The following is an 18,359-nucleotide window of genomic DNA, read 5'->3' on the forward strand; positions in this document are numbered from 1 at the left end:
ATAGTAAAATTCAAGATATATAGTTCACAGTGTGTATGTATGTATGTGTGTATATATGTATGTATGTATGTATGTATGTATGTATATGTATTTATCCCCAATGAGCAAGTCTGAGGTGACTCAGGCAGCAGTGGCAAGGAAAAACTCCCTTAAATTGGTAAAGGAAGAAACCTTGAAAGGAACCAGACTCAAATGGGAACCCATCCTCATATGGGTGACACTAGAGGGTGAGATTACAAATATACAGTCAAACAAATGTTGAATTTGTGTAAGGGTCACATGGAGTTCAGATCTCCTCTTGGTATTTTAGAGTCCAACTGGAGCTGGTAGATCTCTAGATGTCTCAGGATTCTCAGAGTCAGCCTCATCTCAGTGGAGGTCCAGAATCTTCATCGCATGGAAGATGATCGGAGCTGGTAGACATACTGCACACACACACACACACACACACACACACACACACACACACACACACACACACACACACACACACACACACACACACACACACACACACACACACACACACACACACACACACACACAAACCTCGCGAGAACTGTAAGAAACCTAAACCAATCAGAATCGTATCCGCTGTTACGCTCATGGTGACGTCACTCGTTGCTGACCAGTCATACTGCGTCTTTCTATTTGGGAATTGGAGTTTTTTTAAGACTCGGTTGTATAGACTCTCTACTGATGAGTACGACATTTCCCACAAATCAACTGAACTATGCATAAAAAAAGACGTGGCTTTGTTTTTTGTTTTTGTTGTTAAAGGTTTAAGGCACAGCTCGTTCCTGACGCATAACTTTGACAACATTTCTAATGACACTAAATCTTAAGCTAATCGCACGCTTGGCTTTTTACAGAAAACTGCACTGAGTAGCTGAACTCGGGTGAGTTATTTGTCATCATCTGTGATGAAGATTAAACAGTGGCGTAGCTGTCTGTACAAAGTGTGAACGCACGCATGGCAGCACGCAGAATAAGAAAAGAAAGCACTCTGGGTCGTGAATGACTGCAGACGAGCTATCTGTAACTTTTTATCATTCCTGAGAGTTGTATTCTTTATTGCTTTTTAGTTGCAGGTCCGTAAATCGGTCACCGCGTGCAGCTTTGGTTGTTTAAAGGGCACAATTGTGTAACTACTTACGTCACCATAGTAACAAGACACGCGTTATGTTGCACCTTGTTCTTGCTTCATCGCTGAAGCTCACGGAATAGTTTCTATTTCGGATCAATTGTAACGTTAAAAACAAACCGCAGCTTATGGTCACGTGAAACGGTTGTGCTTTTTCTTAATATTGTCAAAATACACTATATATGGTAGCCTAGTGGTTAAGGCGTTGGGCTACTGATCAGAAGGTCATGGGTTCGAGTCCCAGGTCCACCCTCAGTTGTATAGGTTGAAATAAATTTTATGTCACTCTAGAAAAGGGTGTCTGCTAAATGACAGAAATGTAAAATATCTTATAATATTAATATTTTATTTTGATATCGTACAGTATGTGTGTCATATCCTTCACCTCTGTAGGGTTTTATATATAAGGGTCTATCAGTACACCAAAACCTGTAATACAATGTTTTGCAATTCCTCTTCCAGTTAATTACTGCATATTTTGCTGGATTATTAGGGCTTTCACAGCACTTGAAAATCGGTCAATACTTTATACAATAATGTTGAACATAATCCATAACTTTTGTTGACCGTGCCTTATTTAGCTTTACGCGGACTGTGTGTTTTAAACCAGGCAAAACACTGAACTCTCCAAGGTCACTCAGGAACTCACCCCAATCTATAAATATGCAACTTGGGTACTTATCGTGCTCCACCTGTCATGCTGGATCGACTGTACATGAGACCCACCATCTCCTATAGCTGTTCTGCAGCTTCAGCATGTGAATTCCTGCCCGTGTTATAGGAGAGGTGATTACTGTTGCTATTGTGGCTTGCGGTCTTAGTTTTCTACGCAGGTGGCCTGAGTTTGACTTGCAGTATGGGAACTTGTTTTTACCTGCCTCAGGAATGAAAAACTCGGGACAGTTTTTTCCCCCTGAGCTGTACCACTTTTGCTCAATAACAGACTGGGCAAACGTCATAAACACGACCTTATGCACTGCAAATTTCGAATGTCAAATAATGTGTGCCTTTCAGTTCAAAAAGATTTTCCCTGTTTCTTTAGAAGCACTTGTTTTGGATTATGGAGAAAACATGGAAGGTGGAGTTTCAGAACGTGGGTAGCAGCTACTACCCACAGAGACGAGTGGAATGCCACTACAGCATCAGCGATCAGCACAGCTGGACCAGCAGTGACTGGATCGGCCTGTTTAAGGTGACAATTAGGCGGTCAGCACGTCTAGTTTAATTATACATTTGTTACATCTAATAGTGTCCATATTCATAGATTATTGTATCTGACTTTTCCCAGGTTGGCTGGTCATCTGTGAGGAACTACCATACATTTGTGTGGGCTCTTGCTCCAGCCAGCTACAAGGAAGGGACTCAGGCTAACTGCTGTGTCAACTTCCAAGGTACAGTAAAAGTCCCCCTTTTTTCTTCATGGGCCTTATTATCAAATGATCAAATACTGAAAGCACTTACAAAACAATTGTCATGTGTGCATCAACCGATAAAATCTGGTAATTGTCAAGGACTAACTGATTGTTTATTTAAATTGCATGCACAAATATAATGATCAGTAGTTTGATAGTAATGAAACCATAGAAAGACTATGAAGATGATGAGGAAGGAAGGAAGGAAGGAAGGAAGGAAGGAAGGAAGGAACTAAGAAAAGAGGGTAAGCAAGAAAGAAAAAAGAAAGAAGGATTGAAGGAAAGAAAGAAAGAAAAGAAGGGGAGGAAAGGGGAAAAGAAAGCAAGAAAGAGAAATTAGGGGGGAAAGCAAGAAAAAAGAAAGAAAGAAAAAGAAAGAAGGAGGGAAGGAAAGAGGAAAGAAAGAAAGAGAAAGAAAGAAAGGGAAAGAAGGGGAGGAAAGGGGAAAAAAAGAAAGAAGTAAAGAGGGAAATAAAGAAGGAAGGCTTAGGACATGCTTTTTTGCTGTTTAGTCATCTTTTTGTTGTCTGGAGTTCTGTGTGTGCAGAGCTTTGCCTTCTATTGAGTTTCAGCACATCTCTAAATGTAAATCAGTTAAAGCTTTTTGGTAATTTAATTGTTGGTAATTGCTGTTTGTCATCATACACATCGAGCATTAAGAAATTCTTTGCCAAAACATTTAATGGTTTTTGTAGGCCAGCTAATGTGACCTAATATTCACAAAAACTGCTAAAGTTAAGAGCTATCGAGTTTTCTAATCGTCATGATGAAGTGTGTTTAGACAGTGATTCAGTCAAGGAAATATATTAGACAATAAAAAAGAAAAGTCTGGATCAGCTCCTGTGTTAAATGACTCTAGGCTGTGTATGTGTTTGAGTGAGTGGAGCTGCATGGCTTTGAGGTGATCTCTTCAACTCGGTGAGGTCATCGGCCGCTGATAACAGGAGCTGTGCAGGAAATCGAAACTATATATTAGCCGCAAATAGCTAAAAGATGTTGATATAAAATCATTACAAAGGTTGTACTTGGAGGGCTTTAAATCCTCAAGCTCATGTGGGTTCTAGGGATATTCATGAACCTGTAAACCATAGCCATGAGGATCATTAGTTTTAATTTAGTTACAGCTGTGGAAATCACAACTTGCCATTATCATAGGTATAATTATCATAGAGTTTATAGTTATTAGCCTGTTTGATTGCTCCATTCAATTAAATGTGGTCTAGTGCAAATCTCAGTAAGTCAAAAACAAGCATTGCGTAAATCATTTAACATTGTGAATGATTAAATTGGATTTTATTTTATTCCATTTTGGTGTACAAGTGTACACATGTAACCACGTTCTGTTTTCCCCCAGCTTGCTATTTGCCAGGCCCCAGTACTGAGCAGTACCAGTTTGTGTATGTGGACGGGAAAGGCGAAGTATGCTCCCACAGCCCTGCTTTCACCTTCTCGGCTCCAAAGCCACTGGAGGAGTTGGTGACACTGGAGCAAGCCTTGGAGGGAGGTGAAGGCAGTGAGGACATGCTGGTTGTCATTCCCAAAGCAGAGCTTCTGCAGGTATGAGCAGATGCTCAAAAGTTCCAGTTTTTAATGCAATGAAATACTATAGCGTCACATAACTTTGTGTTGCATCTAAGGGGGTTTTTACACCTGGTCACTTCATGCATTTTCTGTGAATTTTCTGCTATCCGATGGTAAAAAGACCAGGTCTAAATGCCCTCCGGAACGTTTTCGAAACGGATATAAATCCGATCGTTCAAACCCCTTCAGGAGGTGGTCTGGGACGCATTTCAGATGAAACTGGACAGGTGTAAATGAATGTGGTTGTTCAAGCCACATACGTCAGCGCTATACAACTCCAAACGGAAGTACGTCACTCGCAAGTGTCTTACGAGTCGTGCATCGCGCCAGAAACAAATATGTTTTCCCACCAGTGCTGCTCCGATCTTTCACCCAGGTGTCTCGTTGGGTCTTAAAATGCATCAAACAGTAAATGCTGTTTTTTGTAGCAACCGCATACACCAAAGCGTGTTCCATTTCAATTACATTGGAAATGAGGTAAAATATATTTGCATATTGGGTGGGAGCAGAAAGATCGGATTGATATCAGAGTTGCCAAGACGCATTTATGTGGCCTAAAGTAAATGGAACAGATAGCTATTGGATCAGAGAAAAACATATGAAGTGACCAGGTGTAAAAAGACCCTAAGCAAAGTGCAGTAAAAGTCAGGTTTTGGATCTCACATAGCACTTTTGCATGGAGGAACTGGGTCAAATGAACATTTCAGGTCATTGTGCTGCTGTTTTCAGTTTGGCCAATCGGTTATCTCCTGATACCAAATTGGACAAATAATTAATATCACAGCATTGGGGCATATTGTGGTCCAATGCTGTGGTATTTTTTTTTTTTTTTTTTTGCTTTCTGATTTCTTATAAATCTTTGCTTTTCCTCAGAGCCGACTGCAGGAGTGTTTGAAAGAGAGGGCTGAATTATTGCTGGCTCTAGAAGCAGCAGAGAGGAGCTGTGAACACGAGCGAGAGTGCTCACACAGGACCAGAGAGATGTGGGAGCGGAGGAGCAAGGAGCTGGAGGAGGAGCTCAGGCTCACCAGAGAACAAATGGAGGACATGAAGAAGAAGCAGGAGGTAGAAGAACTAATAATCCTCCTCTAATAGTTCTCCACTCAAACATAGTGCTGTGTTTATTCTGACGCAATATTCATCTCAGTTAAATGATGATCCTCTCATCCAGACCTAACGAAAGGTTCGGTTCAGTGTAGTAGATAAACACGGAGGTCCTTCTTTAGCTGTGCAAGTGAAATGCTTCTATTTTGTGGCGTCTGACCGGATGGTTTATGTCTCTCTGCCTACGTGTCTCTGATCTGTCTGTATCTGGTCTGTATATTGTAACTTCCTCATATTGTTTCAACACTTTTTTAACTAGACATTTAACGCTGTGTGTTATTTAGGAGCTATCAGCTCTCACCGAAGTTCTGCAAGACAAGAAGCAGACCCTGCTGGTTAAAGAAGCGGCAAGTGAGCAGAGGATCAGCCAGCTGGAGGATGACATCAGAGTGCTCACTCAAAAAGCCCTGGAGAGAGAGACAGATCTAGAGAGGTAAGACCTTCTGTCTGTAAGGAAGGCAAAATAAAACAGTCTGCCATAATTAAAGGCAGGGTCTCCGATTTTTGAGAAATGCTTCAGAAAACCGAGTCGGGCCGAATGATAAACAAAAATCAAAACAAAAATCAAAACAAACGTGTAGCCAATGAGCAGAAAGGGGCGGGGCTTATCAATATGCGGCGGAGAGACTGTTCAGTGCGCACGTGTGACAATAGCAGAAAGCGGTTTTAGCATTGACATGGAGGATAAAAAACAAAGAAAGAAAGAGAAGAAAGGTTTACGATAAGGCAAGAAGTAGGACGTGTTAATATAGGATCAGCTTTCCAGCACTGGAGAGAACTGAAGGAGCAGGAAGTTGGCCACATATTCACAGGTTGGAGTTTCCCGAGTCAATAGCTCCTGAGCTAAACGCTGTTACTACACAAATAACACCTCTTTTCTATCGTAGTAATGTAGAGAGGCAGCTACAACCATGTTTTGTGTAGTAACAGTGTTTAGCTCAGGAGTTACTGACTCTGGAAATTCAACTTTACTTAAGACGCAGAGGCGCTTTTTCCCTTCTGGATAGGTAAGTAACATTGGTTTTGCTTTGTTACACAGAACTAATATATGCCTTTGTCCTTTGCATGATTATGCTTGTGTCATTTTTGCTTGTTTGTTTATCTGCAATCGTATTGTTCTTCCCTTCAGCTACTGTATGATAAAGACATCTCTCTCCATTATTTGCCTGGGTTACGTATGTATGCATGGGCGGAGCTATCAATACAGAGGTGGGACCCATTTGGGTTAGGGGCGTGTTTGTTTTGATGATTTCAAATGTCGACATCGGCTTTCAAAAATCGTAGACCCCGCCTTTAAGTAGGATTCACGCCAACTTGCCTTAATAATTATACAGAAAATCCATAAATTCAATCATAAGATTTAAACTTGAGTCTTTTTTCTGCCTTTACCTGACGTAGTATTGTCAGTGATGTTCCCCACAGCCATTTCTAAAACAAGATTTCAGTTAGGATTAAATTCACCCAGCAGGGTCAAATCCCAAATGGTTTGCAGTTCATTATAAGTGTTCCTTTTCCGCTAAGTGTGCACTATATCGGGCCCGGCATAACGGCTTCCTTCACCTAGTTACAGCACTACATGCACAATACATCAGCATGACCGACTGATCCACAGAAGCAACAAATTAAGCGTGTGACAAAATAACAAAAATAACAGACATGTCGTTTCCTTCCAGGATGAAGGAGCGAGCCAAAAAAGCTGCAGCCCATAAGAAAGAAGCGGAAGGTGAATACAAGAACATGAAGGTACATCAAGCTTGCACAGATTATTTAATTACATAAAGCTTTGTTGTATATCTTATAAATGTATTAAAGTGGGTTCACTCGCGCGCGTGTGTGTGTGTGTGTATACATTATATCCAGAGCAGTATAATGACCATAAAGAGATATATATGAGTGTACCAGTTTACTGCAATGCATAATATATGTAAGGAATGAAACACAACAGGGTGTAGAGTTACAGGAATATAATAAACAAGGTAGGATGATGATTCTATAACAGCCGACACTAAAACTATGCCACAGTCAATTATTAAAGAATGACATCATTTTTTGTCATTTTTAGCTGTTTTTAATTATATTTAAAGTTCTGGAACATCCCAGACTGGGGGACACGGTGGCTTAGTGGTTAGCATGTTCGCTCACACCTCCAGGGTTGGGGGTTCGATTCCCGCCTCCGCCTTGTGTGTGTGGAGTTTGCATGTTCTCCCCGTGCCTCGGGGCTTTCCTCCGGGTACTCCGGTTTCCTCCCCCGGTCCAAAGACATACATGGTAGGTTGATTGGCATCTCTGGAAAATTGTCCGTAGTGTGTGAGTGAATGAGTGTCTGTGTGCCCTGCGATGGGTTGGCACTCCATCCAGGGTGTATCCTGCCTCGATGCCCGATGATGCCTGAGATAGGCACAGGCTCCCCGTGACCCGAGAAGTTCGGATAAGCGGTATAAAATGAATGAATGAATGAATGAATGAATGAATGAACACCCAGACTTTTGTTCACTTCTATTCTGTCCTGCTTTATTATATCATAACGAGACAAACATTGTTGCAAAGAAAGTCAGCGATGTTAACATTAGTTAAGGTTACAGCTCTGACCGTCACTGTTTAAGACGAGAGTCGAGACGAGTCAAGAAGCTTGTGTTGTCATTTCAACGGTATATATAGCTGATGCAGTACATGTGAAAATGAAATGAAACGACATTGTGCTACATAATAAGGCACAGAGCTAACGACTTAAAGTCAGTTGTCCTAGCTACATAAAGTGTATCGTGTGCATACTGTATATTATACAGTACATTGTGCAAAAATATAGGGATCTGAACAAAGAGGGTTCTAGTAAACCTATTTACTTTACCTTTATGTAAAGTAGCAGCAGTTGGATGAGGTATCGAAATGTCCTCTTGAGATAAGACTTCAATGACGAGCTTCAACGATGATCCTTCCAAAACATCTTCTACCGTCGACAGAATACAGTACAACTCACCTGTTCAGTTGTTACTATAGAAACGTAAACGTATTCGAAAGCGATCGTTGATAACATAGCGACGGTTGAGAAGAGGTTTCTGAAGTCGACCGCTAATGGATGCTCAGGTGTTTTTGAGGTTATGGTGGGTGTTTTCCATAGCAGTGTTTTGTGGTCAGTGGTGTAGGATTTGAATGTAATTTGAATGTGTTTTTTTACTCTGTTGTAATACATGTAAATATAATTTGGCTAATGCATGTAAAAAAAATAATAAAATAAATAAACAAACAAGCCACAGACAAAGAAAACCACAGGCGTGGGTACCACTTATGTGCTACGCGGTCACGGGCAATTTGAGAAGCTAAACAAAACGTGTGTGTGTGTGTGTGTGTGTGTGTGTGTGTGTGTGTGGTGTTCTGTTAGGTGAAGCTGGAGCAGACCGAGAAAGAGCTTCATAGCCTCTCTACGGAGTTCCAGAGTTTGAGAAGCTCTCTGGCTCAGAGAGACACACACGCCCTGCAGCTCCGAGACACCATCACCACGCTGACGCACAAACTCAACAGCGCACACAGGAAGGAGGTTTGTCACACAGGCGCTCTTTCTCTCGCAGATTCCTTACAGACACAACACCTACTTAGTGTTTGTGTTCAAACTGATTATTACATGCAGAGGAGTGGCAGTTAAGACAAAACTCACTCACACTGACTTATTGGATTTCATACACACACCTACACCTACACCTACACCCACACCCACACCCACACACAGCCACCAGACCTTTCAGGCAGAGAAAGTTTAATAGTCTGTCACCATCCTCCCACTTACACAGACATGCACTCACACAATCACTGCAGTATCAAATCCCCACACAGACCTGCTGAATATGGTGGTGTTGTGATGCAGGCAGCCAGTGAAGCAGCTTTAGCAGAGTTACGCGGTGTTCAGGAGCGACTGGGTGCCAGCGAACGCTGTGTCGAGACTCTACGGGCTGAGATCAGAGAAATGTCGGCTCAGAGAGACAGCGTCCAAGCCGACCTTCACCAGGCCAGACTACAGGCCGCACAGCTCACCCTGCAGCTGGCAGACGCCAACCTGGCTCTGCGGGAGGCTCGTGCCAGCTGGGTGCAGGAGAGAGAGAGTCTGCAGTGTAGCACTGAGGTGACTAATGAGTCAAGCCACAATAATGGGGAAGTGTGCATGAGGGACAGACATTGGGGATGTTGACAGGAGGTGGAAGTTTCACGAGTGTGGTCTTACATCAAATGTGACGTACTGAATAAAAAGAAAACCTTCTAACAATTGCATATGTACGTGTGTAGATATTCTTACGAAACAATTCATTTAATTTATTTATTTAAGGAATAACAAAGACATTTCAGAATGCATCTAAAGCAGAAAGTACTGTAGTTATGTTGAAATTTATATATTGCCACTTAATAAAAGGGAAAGACACGTTATAAATGAATGAGGGGCTCTCTCTCTTTTTTTTTAAAATAAAACTAATTAGACATAGTGCCTAATAAATCATTATCAGCTACTGAGAGTCATCATTTTCCACCATTTCTTTGCAAAAAAAATTACCGTTACATTTAAAATGAGGTGATATTAATCAACAAGAACTTCCGAATTTTTTTCAAGGACACTAGAGATTTTTTTAACAGAGACATAAGAGCATAAGAGAGAGTATTGCATGTATCGATGTTTATAAGAGTCTTTATTGTCTGCGTAGATGATCAGGACACATTTGGACAGACTGAATGACGAGATCAAGCAGAAGGAAGAGCAGCTGCAGGAGGAGAGGATGGAAAGAAATAAGGCAGAAGTGGAACTCGGGCGAGAGAAAGACTGCAATCGGGTGCGTGCAAGTACAAACGTTGCTCATTTGGAGGTAGAGAATGACATCACAGAGGAGAACCTCCATACTGACCTGGTTGTGTGCTTGTTGTGTGCTCGTGTATACAGGTGCAGCTGAGTGAAACACGAAGAGAGCTTCAGGAACTGAAAGCCAGTCTCAGGGTGGCTCAGAAGGAAAAGGAGCAACTGCAGGCGGAGAAAAAGGCAAACCGCTCGGTCTAATAATCTCATCATAAAGATGCTCATTAACAGATTGTTTTCTTGTACCCTGATGATTAGGTTCCCTTAAACGGAGGACTGCAGTAGAAAAATTGTCATTCAGATCTAAATAGATTGTAGGAAGTGTTACAGCTTGGTGCAAAGCTTTGACTTTGTGTGTGTGTGTGTGTGTAGGAGGTGATTGAGTACATCCACCAGCTGGAGCAGAGGCTGGAGACCCTGAGTGGCTCTAAATGGAGCGTGACTACATTGTTGCAGAGCAGTGAGTGACTGACTGCTCATCTTATGTTCTATGTTGTCACGTAGAACCAAACCGCACACCGTCATACAAAACACTAACCGCTTACCTACACTGCTGTCCCACCGATATACTAATCCTAGATTGGGATTTTTGTTTGAACCCGATCGTCAGGTATTACAGAAACTGCGTCTCGTACAATAGTGGTGTGTTTTGGTGCACAGGTCAAGCAGACAGCTCCCTGTCAGAGTCGGAGGACGAAAATCCAGAGGCACTAAGGCCCGTGAGTCACTACAGTCTGTGTGAGCAGCCCCAGTCTGACCTCCTTCTCATTCTGCCCACTACTCCTCCTCCATCCCCACGACTCCTCCACTTGTCTCAGGCGGTGGTGATCAGTCAGCCCGCTCCGCTCTGCTCCCCACACCAGCCTAGTGACGACACACACCCACACGTGCACAGCTCCGAATCAGTAAGTTAAAAAGATTACTTTTTTCATCAGTGTTTATCAGTGTTTCAAAACATATCTATAGACAGGACATTATTCAGAATAATTTTATAGTCACACCCTCTAGTGGCTACCCTTGGGGTTCCCTTTCGCGTCTGGTTCCTCTCAAGGTTTCTTCCTCTTCCATCTCAATGAGTTTTTCTTCACCACAGTCGCCTCAGACACCTCAGGCTTGTTCATTAGGGATAAATACAAACACATTTAACTCTAAGTCTAATATTAATCTATTAATCTTTAATCCTGAGATAGGCACAGGCTCCTCGTGACCCTAGAAGTTTGGATAAGCGGTAGAAAATGAACGAATGAATGATTGAATTGAATTGAAAAAGAGAAATTTAAATACTGTACCTTTTTAATGGCAAAGCAAAAAAAAAAAAAAAACCATCTCCTAGCTTGTAACATTGACCAGCAACTCACCAGAAATAAAATTAGCATTAAATGCTGTTACTGTTGTTGTTGATGCTGATTTCATTGTATTGTTATTTTGGTTGTTACAGGAAGAGGAGTATGATGTCTTTCAGTCAGGTGTGAATAGCTCTGAAGAGATGGCTCTCCTCCTGCCTAACCACAGAAACGCTCTTCTCAGGTACACAGTATACGCACTTCGAGCTCATAAAATTTCCATCATAATGTCACAGTATGATTTGCTATCACTTCTTCTCATGGCTATTTCTATCTATGTCATGTTTGTGCACACAGGCTACCATGTCACTGACAAGTACACACTGGCCTCATGTCCTTTTTCATAACCGTTTCTCAGAAGAAGTGATCGTGTCTCACACACACACGCACACACACACACTCCTAACATAAGATTTATGGTGACAAGGCAAATATGGTGTGGAGATGGAAGTTTTGAATGCCTCCTCATAAAATTAGTGAGGGAGAGAAGTGAGAGAGACAGACGGCTATAGCTAGGGAGAAGAAAATAGTGTGTGTGTGTGTGTGTGGGAGAGAGAGTGAGTGAAAGGAGGAGGCAGAGTGTGAACAGTGGATGTGGGAGCGGTATGATAGGAGGACAAGAGGACAGATAACTTGACAGCAAGCTGTAGCAATGATTTACTAAAAGGGTAGTCAGCGAGCACTGGCCAATTTTCAGCATCATTAAAACCTTCTCTCCCTCACTTCACTCACTCGCTCAATCACACGTCCTGTCCTCTCTCCTCTTTTGTCCCCTCCTTACAGCTTGCGTTCTCCTCTTCTCTTTACTTCTTCATTTTTTTTCTCACACTAATCTCTAAAACTCTTCTTTCTTCTGGTTCACTTTAGTGACGTGGACGAGAGCCCCCTGTGGTGAGGAGTGGAACTACAGGATCACAGTAACGTGTACTGACATATGCAACTTGCTTTCCATTTTCAATGCACTTTCTGTATGCACAAGCCACAATATTTACTAGTCTTTGACACACATTTACCTGTTTGAATTCTTAACACTAGGGATGCGTCTGAAAAGTTTGAAAAGCTCAGACGTCAGCGTCCGATACCACGCGGTGGTACGGGACACGAGTCTGGCGTACATTTTAATTAAAACACGATGACATGAAATGTAAGCAATCTTTATTAACAACCGTATCAAAGAAATGCACACCGCTGAGAATATCCTGAGGACGATTATGTTGTGTAAACAGTGTCTTTAATAAAGAAGGTGAGGTTGGCCAGCATGAGCGTGCACCGCAGTTTCAGTGTGTGCTCATTACAAATGCACACGAGGTCCAGTGAATTGTAGGCGTACAAAATAACTAGTGAGCGTAGAGCGATGCTCTTTACACTCATTCCAGCCACCCTCGTGCTCTCTGATAACTGTTATTTTAAACACCATAATATCTTAAACATAAAACAGCACAAGGAGCTTATTCCTAGCAGCGACCTCTATAAACCTTCCATAATGCAGCTGATCGATAAATCGGTTCCTGATTTCCATGTGAGTTTCAACACGTCACAAATCGAATCAGCGCATTATGAATTAACACATATCAAAATGATTTTATGCATTTAAGGCTACATTTGAATTCTGATCTATAGCATTTTACTACGGTTTAGAACATGCAGTATTGCAATATTGTACGTAAAGCACATTTGAATCCATCTTCGGAGGATGGATTCAACAGATAGGATTTAGTTTGTTCTTTACTTTATGGCTATCATGTCTAATATTTTTGAAGGACACAGCAGGCACCTGGAGTTAAACAGGACATGATCATGGAAGTGTTTGGACAGACATGAGCAGTCCAGACTGCAATAATCATACCAGTTATAATCGTGACATATGAAAACACTTTATAAGCTCTGTCTCTGTTTTCCACCATTTAAAGTTTTGTTTTGCTCATTGAACTAAGTAATGTTTTACTGGATTTCCTTTAAGGCATGGGTTCTCATCATTTGTGCAGCCAGGGACCTGTTTAATTGTTTAAAAAAAACATTTTTTAATCCCATCTCTGTACTGATTTGTTTTGTGAATCAACTCATCATGCAACTATTGAAATATTTGGCTAGTTATTTAATTATGTGCAATAGTAATCTTGCTATTTATTCGAGTTGCAGAGCTTTTTATTCATTGGATTTCCCACAGACACAACACATTAGGCTCTCAGACATTATTTAAAGGTTTATTTGTTTTTGAGTTGTCATTGGATTCAACTAGTGTCATTTAATTGACCAGTCAAGTAGGCTATAAGAAATCCATGATAAATAGATAAGAATAGAATAGAATGTTTTTTTTTTCATTACTGAAACAGAAATACAAACATGGATGCCCTTGTGTTTATATATATATATATATATATATATATATATATATATATATATATATATATAAACAAACATACACATATATTTTATTGAGAGCCGCTGCTTGCAGGTTTGAATGTTTTTTTTATTATTATTATTATTATTACATTTTTTTTTGTTATTCTATAACTGTTTTCTCTTCATATACTGTAAGCTGGCTGATTTCATCCCATATTGTGCTACTGTTTTGTTTTTTGTTTGTTTTCACCTGTAGTTGAATAATTTGCAGCCATTTTTACAGCGTATTAAACCAGTCCAATATACAGCACAGGTTTGTACCGTACACGAGCTCATCGATGTAGGTGTCGTCGTCTCGTCACTACATAAATTTAACCGGGACATCAGTGAACTTGTTTTATTAAATGGTCAGCATGATAACTACAAAAGACACAACCTTTTAAATGTACTCTATACTTTTCACCTCTTGGTGGTTTGTAGCTTTTACTGTTGTAAACTAATTAGCTTCCATCTGCTGTGCCATGTCGGTTTGTGTTTATAGTACCACAAGTTCTTCACTGTTTCCAGCCCTAAGCTTTAATTCTATATAGACATATATCCAGATCCTCTCAGAAGAACTTTTTTTTTTTACAGTCCTTCTGTGTTCATAGCAATAAGCTCTTTAATTTCTTTGCTTTTTCTTTGTTTTTATTTTCTGTATGTTCACTTATCTAATATGTATTTTCCATACTGTGTTGTACTGTAAGGGTTTGGGTGGGTTTCAACAATAAAGTATTGATAATGCTAAAATTGTATTTTATTTACACACACACTCACTCTCACACACACACACGTGTAAAATATATATATATATATATATATATATATATATATATATATATATATATATATATATATATATATATATATATTTATTTCATTCATTTCTTGAAACAAGGTTAAAAAAGCAATCAAACATAAGAGTATGAGTTCAGTTCACATTCAGGTATAAGCTTGTGATTATATTCCTAGACATAAACACACACACACACACACACACACACACACACACACACACACACACACAACACACATACGTTTTTTCAACGTGATATTATTAGAGACAATAGATGTGGCAGTGTGTTTACTCTGAATTTCAGATTTGTCTAACATCCTGTTTGGTTGCACCGATTCTAGACTGCGCATGACTTGCATAAGTGCACTCATAATATTTCCTAACCAGTGTATCACATGCTAATGATTTATCCTAAGAGCAAAATAATCTTTTCCCATTTAATCACTTTTCTCTGACCTTCATCACTCTTTTTTTCTCGCTGCCGTTTTTTAAGCACCTCTCTTATTCTTTCTTTGTGTTCTCCTTGTGCAGGGGGTCTAATTATAAAATCAATGGAGCCGGGCTGCCTGCTTTATGGCCTCCTTTAAAACCTTAACAGGGAAATCACTGTAGGATTGATGACTCCCTCACTCTTTATCTCTTTTAATTAGAAATGTAAAAGATATGAAGAGCCAGAGGCCAGAGTAGTGCACCCAGGTTTTTACGACTTTTCACCCCTCCCTCCACTTCTGCCAGGGTCTGATGCTCTTCCTCCGAAAGGCTTTCTTACTCCTCTAGTGCCATGTTTCATAAGCCTCCATTTTCTATATGCTTTTGAGTTCTCTCCACACGCTAGTCTCTTGACGCTTTCTGCCTTCAGCTATTAATTCATGTGTCACATGGTATGGGAATGCTAATGTAAAGTGATTTAACTAGCCTCCGACTGCTATAATTCATTAATGCATAATTCATTAATTTTGCTTTTCAGGTCTATGAATTTAATCCTTGGTTCCTAATTCTTCTTCCTGCTTTTCATAGGTAGATTGCAACAGAGTGGTCAGCGTCGCCGTAAATTAAGGTTCTGCGGCTCGACAGAGCACTCAAGCTACGGGATATTTATGGGGGAAAAAATTAACCGAGTCTTATCTGCAACGTCCAAGGCACAAGACCATTCCAATTATTTTTATAGCTCTCATTAGCAAAGAACAGACAGTTAGCACCAGTGAGTCCAACATGGACCTTCGTATTTTGTACTGTAGGGGGGGGAAAAAAAGACCCACATTCACTGGCCACATTTGTCAGTAAATCTGATTCATTTTCTTGCTGTTATATTCTATCTACTTCAAAATTGGACAGATTGTGATCATTCCAGGATGGCAGCAGTTTCTGAACTCACACCAAAATCACATTTTGTGCACATTCTGGTGAACATTGAGTAAAGGTTTTGATCTGGTCGTGCACGGTGATATCCATAGTGCTGCTGCCACCTGATTAGCTGGTTGGATCATTTGATAGACGTATAGAATAAACTGCCTGGTGTCTGTATATCAAATAAAACATCTGGTGGCTGGTGGATCTAAAAACAAAGCATTGTTTGGTTGTGTTTGAACTCAGTAGATTTATAATGCTGGGATTTTTTTCTTTTTGCATCCAGGGTGGCAAAAAAGACGCATTACTCTAATGGCATTGGAATAGCCACGATGATGATTTCACTCATCATTACTTAGATCATATCATTAACTCTGTCTAAATTGTTTCTGAACAGCAACCGAGATTATCCTCTGAATCAGACTAGAGGACGAAAAAGTACCCTGTCTTTTTAAATTCGTCAAACATCCCACACCCTTCCTGTGTTCCCATAGCAACATGTTATTGGCTTGAATATACGAGGCCATTTAGAGCCTCCTTGTAAAAGAGCGTATAATGTATGGACCTTGTTTTAATTCGAGCCCTGGTTTATTGATTTCTGTTTAATGAAGTTTCATTATAGCAATCATTTAATTAATAGTGCCATATCCCTCTTTATCGCCGGCCTTAATCTCTGAATAAAAATAACTGTATGTTCTAGGTGTCATCAGAAGGATCAAACAGTGCAGACTGGATTTTCATGAAAAGAGTTGAATCCGATGTTAAATTGAACACTACAAGTTTTTACTAAAGAGTGTAGATATAAAAGCTACATTCATAAAACACATAGGCGGGCTTTGCCTTTATAAGCCTCCCTTCATCTAGTACTAATGTTGTTTCCATTGCTTTGAGACAAGCATGAATCAAAAAACAAGACATGCAGCCATATGGTTGTGATAAAAACATATCAAATATTTAAACCTATATGAAGTCGTACCCTAGGTTCTTTTTTTTTCAGGCATTTTTATGCAGAATGGAGACGATTATGCATGTGTATGAGCCTGGTTTGTTACTGATTATGAAGCTGACCTACAGTATATCTACTACACTGGCTTTTATTGTTTGTGCCTCCTGCTGAGGATTAATAAGACTGACAGAATGAGTCATTGGCCTTACTGGCTTTTGCATGCATGCATAATGAAGCTGTATGTTTTTGTTCCCCAGAATTAGTACACTCAGAACTTTATCGCCCCCAAGTGGATGGATTTATTCTTAGAATTGTTTGTCTTTACGCCTTGCCTGTTTCTTTTCTTTCTTTCTTTCTTTCTTTCTTTCTTTCTTTCTTTCTTTCTTTCTTTTTTTTTCTTCTTTTTTTTTTTTTACTATTATGCAGCAATGCTATAACCATACCCTACGATTCATATAGGATTGGCTCCTCCCCCCACCCACACACAAAAAAATCCTTTTTGCCTTTGCCTAATAATTATAGAAAATTGAATGGTTTAATAAGGGTAAGGTACATTTTTATATTAATACAATAAATTGCTTTGTCTTTTTGTTTGCAGATCATCAGTTTAACACTGTACTTATTTCGATTTAATCTGTAAGCAGAGGTATGTACCCAGTATTCCTGACATACAAGCACAAGGCGTTGCTCATCCTTGCTACACCTGATTCAGTGACCTGCTTCATTATATGATTAGGGTGCCATTTGTGTCCCAATAATACTATAAATCTAAAACCAAAATCATTTTAAACTCAGGTAAAGATATAGATAAAAAGAAACATTTTTAAATCAGAATTGTCAAAGTGTAATCATTACAAATACTTAAAAATATTACTGGTGCAGTAAAAGTGACATCCATTATTTTTTCCGTTATTAAAAGTCCTTTTTTTCGCATAAGTCTTTCATTATAGGTTATAAAAGCATATTACATGCACAAAAACATTCACTTAGATTATATATACTCATGTTTAAGCCACATGTTCAACAGGAAATTTCCTCAGGGTCATTTTAAGAAGAAATATTTCTATCATTTATTTTTATTTCTGCTTACTGAAAAGATCTGTTAGCCAGTTATTGGTCAAAAGTAAATTATTAAAGTAAATGTAAAATAAATGTAATTTATTTTATAACAAATTATATATATATATATATTTTTTTTTTAAATATAAGAAATGACAAGGGGGAACAGTGGCTTAGTGGTTAGCACATTCACCTCACACCTTCAGGGTTGGGGGTTCAATTCCCGCCTCCGCCTTGTGTGTGTGGAGTTTGCATGTACTCCCCGTGCCTCGGGGGTTTCCTCCGGGTACTCCGGTTTCCTCCCCCGGTCCAAAGACATGCATGGTAGGTTGATTGGCATCTCTGGACAATTGTCTGTATTGTGTGATTGCGTGAGTGAATGAGAGTGTGTGTGCCCTGCGATGGGTTGGCACT

At 40.0% G+C, this 18,359-nt stretch overlaps 1 protein-coding gene and 1 long non-coding RNA gene across 2 annotated transcripts; both read left to right on the top strand.

Moving 5' to 3' along the window:
- The first annotated feature begins 713 nt into the window (after positions 1 to 713).
- calcoco1a (calcium binding and coiled-coil domain 1a) lies at positions 714 to 13,795 on the top strand. Its single transcript, XM_027155288.2, has 15 exons — positions 714 to 899; positions 2,187 to 2,336; positions 2,433 to 2,535; positions 3,911 to 4,113; positions 5,011 to 5,202; positions 5,526 to 5,674; positions 6,915 to 6,984; positions 8,621 to 8,776; positions 9,101 to 9,355; positions 9,927 to 10,052; positions 10,160 to 10,255; positions 10,445 to 10,532; positions 10,733 to 10,977; positions 11,511 to 11,599; positions 12,283 to 13,795. The coding sequence occupies exons 2-15, from the start codon at positions 2,205 to 2,207 to the stop codon at positions 12,308 to 12,310; spliced, it is 1,932 nt and encodes a 643-aa protein (XP_027011089.2). The 5' UTR covers positions 714 to 899; positions 2,187 to 2,204; the 3' UTR covers positions 12,311 to 13,795.
- Positions 13,796 to 14,885: 1,090 nt separating this feature from the next.
- LOC125140080 lies at positions 14,886 to 16,540 on the top strand. The gene is made up of 2 exons (XR_007139308.1): positions 14,886 to 15,474; positions 15,611 to 16,540. It is a non-coding gene; the product is annotated as an uncharacterized LOC125140080 (long non-coding RNA).
- The last annotated feature ends 1,819 nt before the right edge of the window (positions 16,541 to 18,359 follow it).

Source organism: Tachysurus fulvidraco, chromosome 23, assembly GCF_022655615.1.
Source record: "Tachysurus fulvidraco isolate hzauxx_2018 chromosome 23, HZAU_PFXX_2.0, whole genome shotgun sequence".
Taxonomy (NCBI): domain Eukaryota; kingdom Metazoa; phylum Chordata; class Actinopteri; order Siluriformes; family Bagridae; genus Tachysurus; species Tachysurus fulvidraco.

Excerpts from the sequence above, each read along its gene's own strand:
- calcoco1a (XM_027155288.2), top strand. The coding sequence starts at position 2,205 with ATGGAGAAAACATGGAAGGTGGAGTTTCAGAACGTGGGTAGCAGCTAC. Across the intron at positions 2,536-3,910 it reads CTGCTGTGTCAACTTCCAAG|CTTGCTATTTGCCAGGCCCC; the intron begins GTACAGTAAAAG and ends GTTTTCCCCCAG. Across the intron at positions 11,600-12,282 it reads CACAGAAACGCTCTTCTCAG|TGACGTGGACGAGAGCCCCC; the intron begins GTACACAGTATA and ends GGTTCACTTTAG.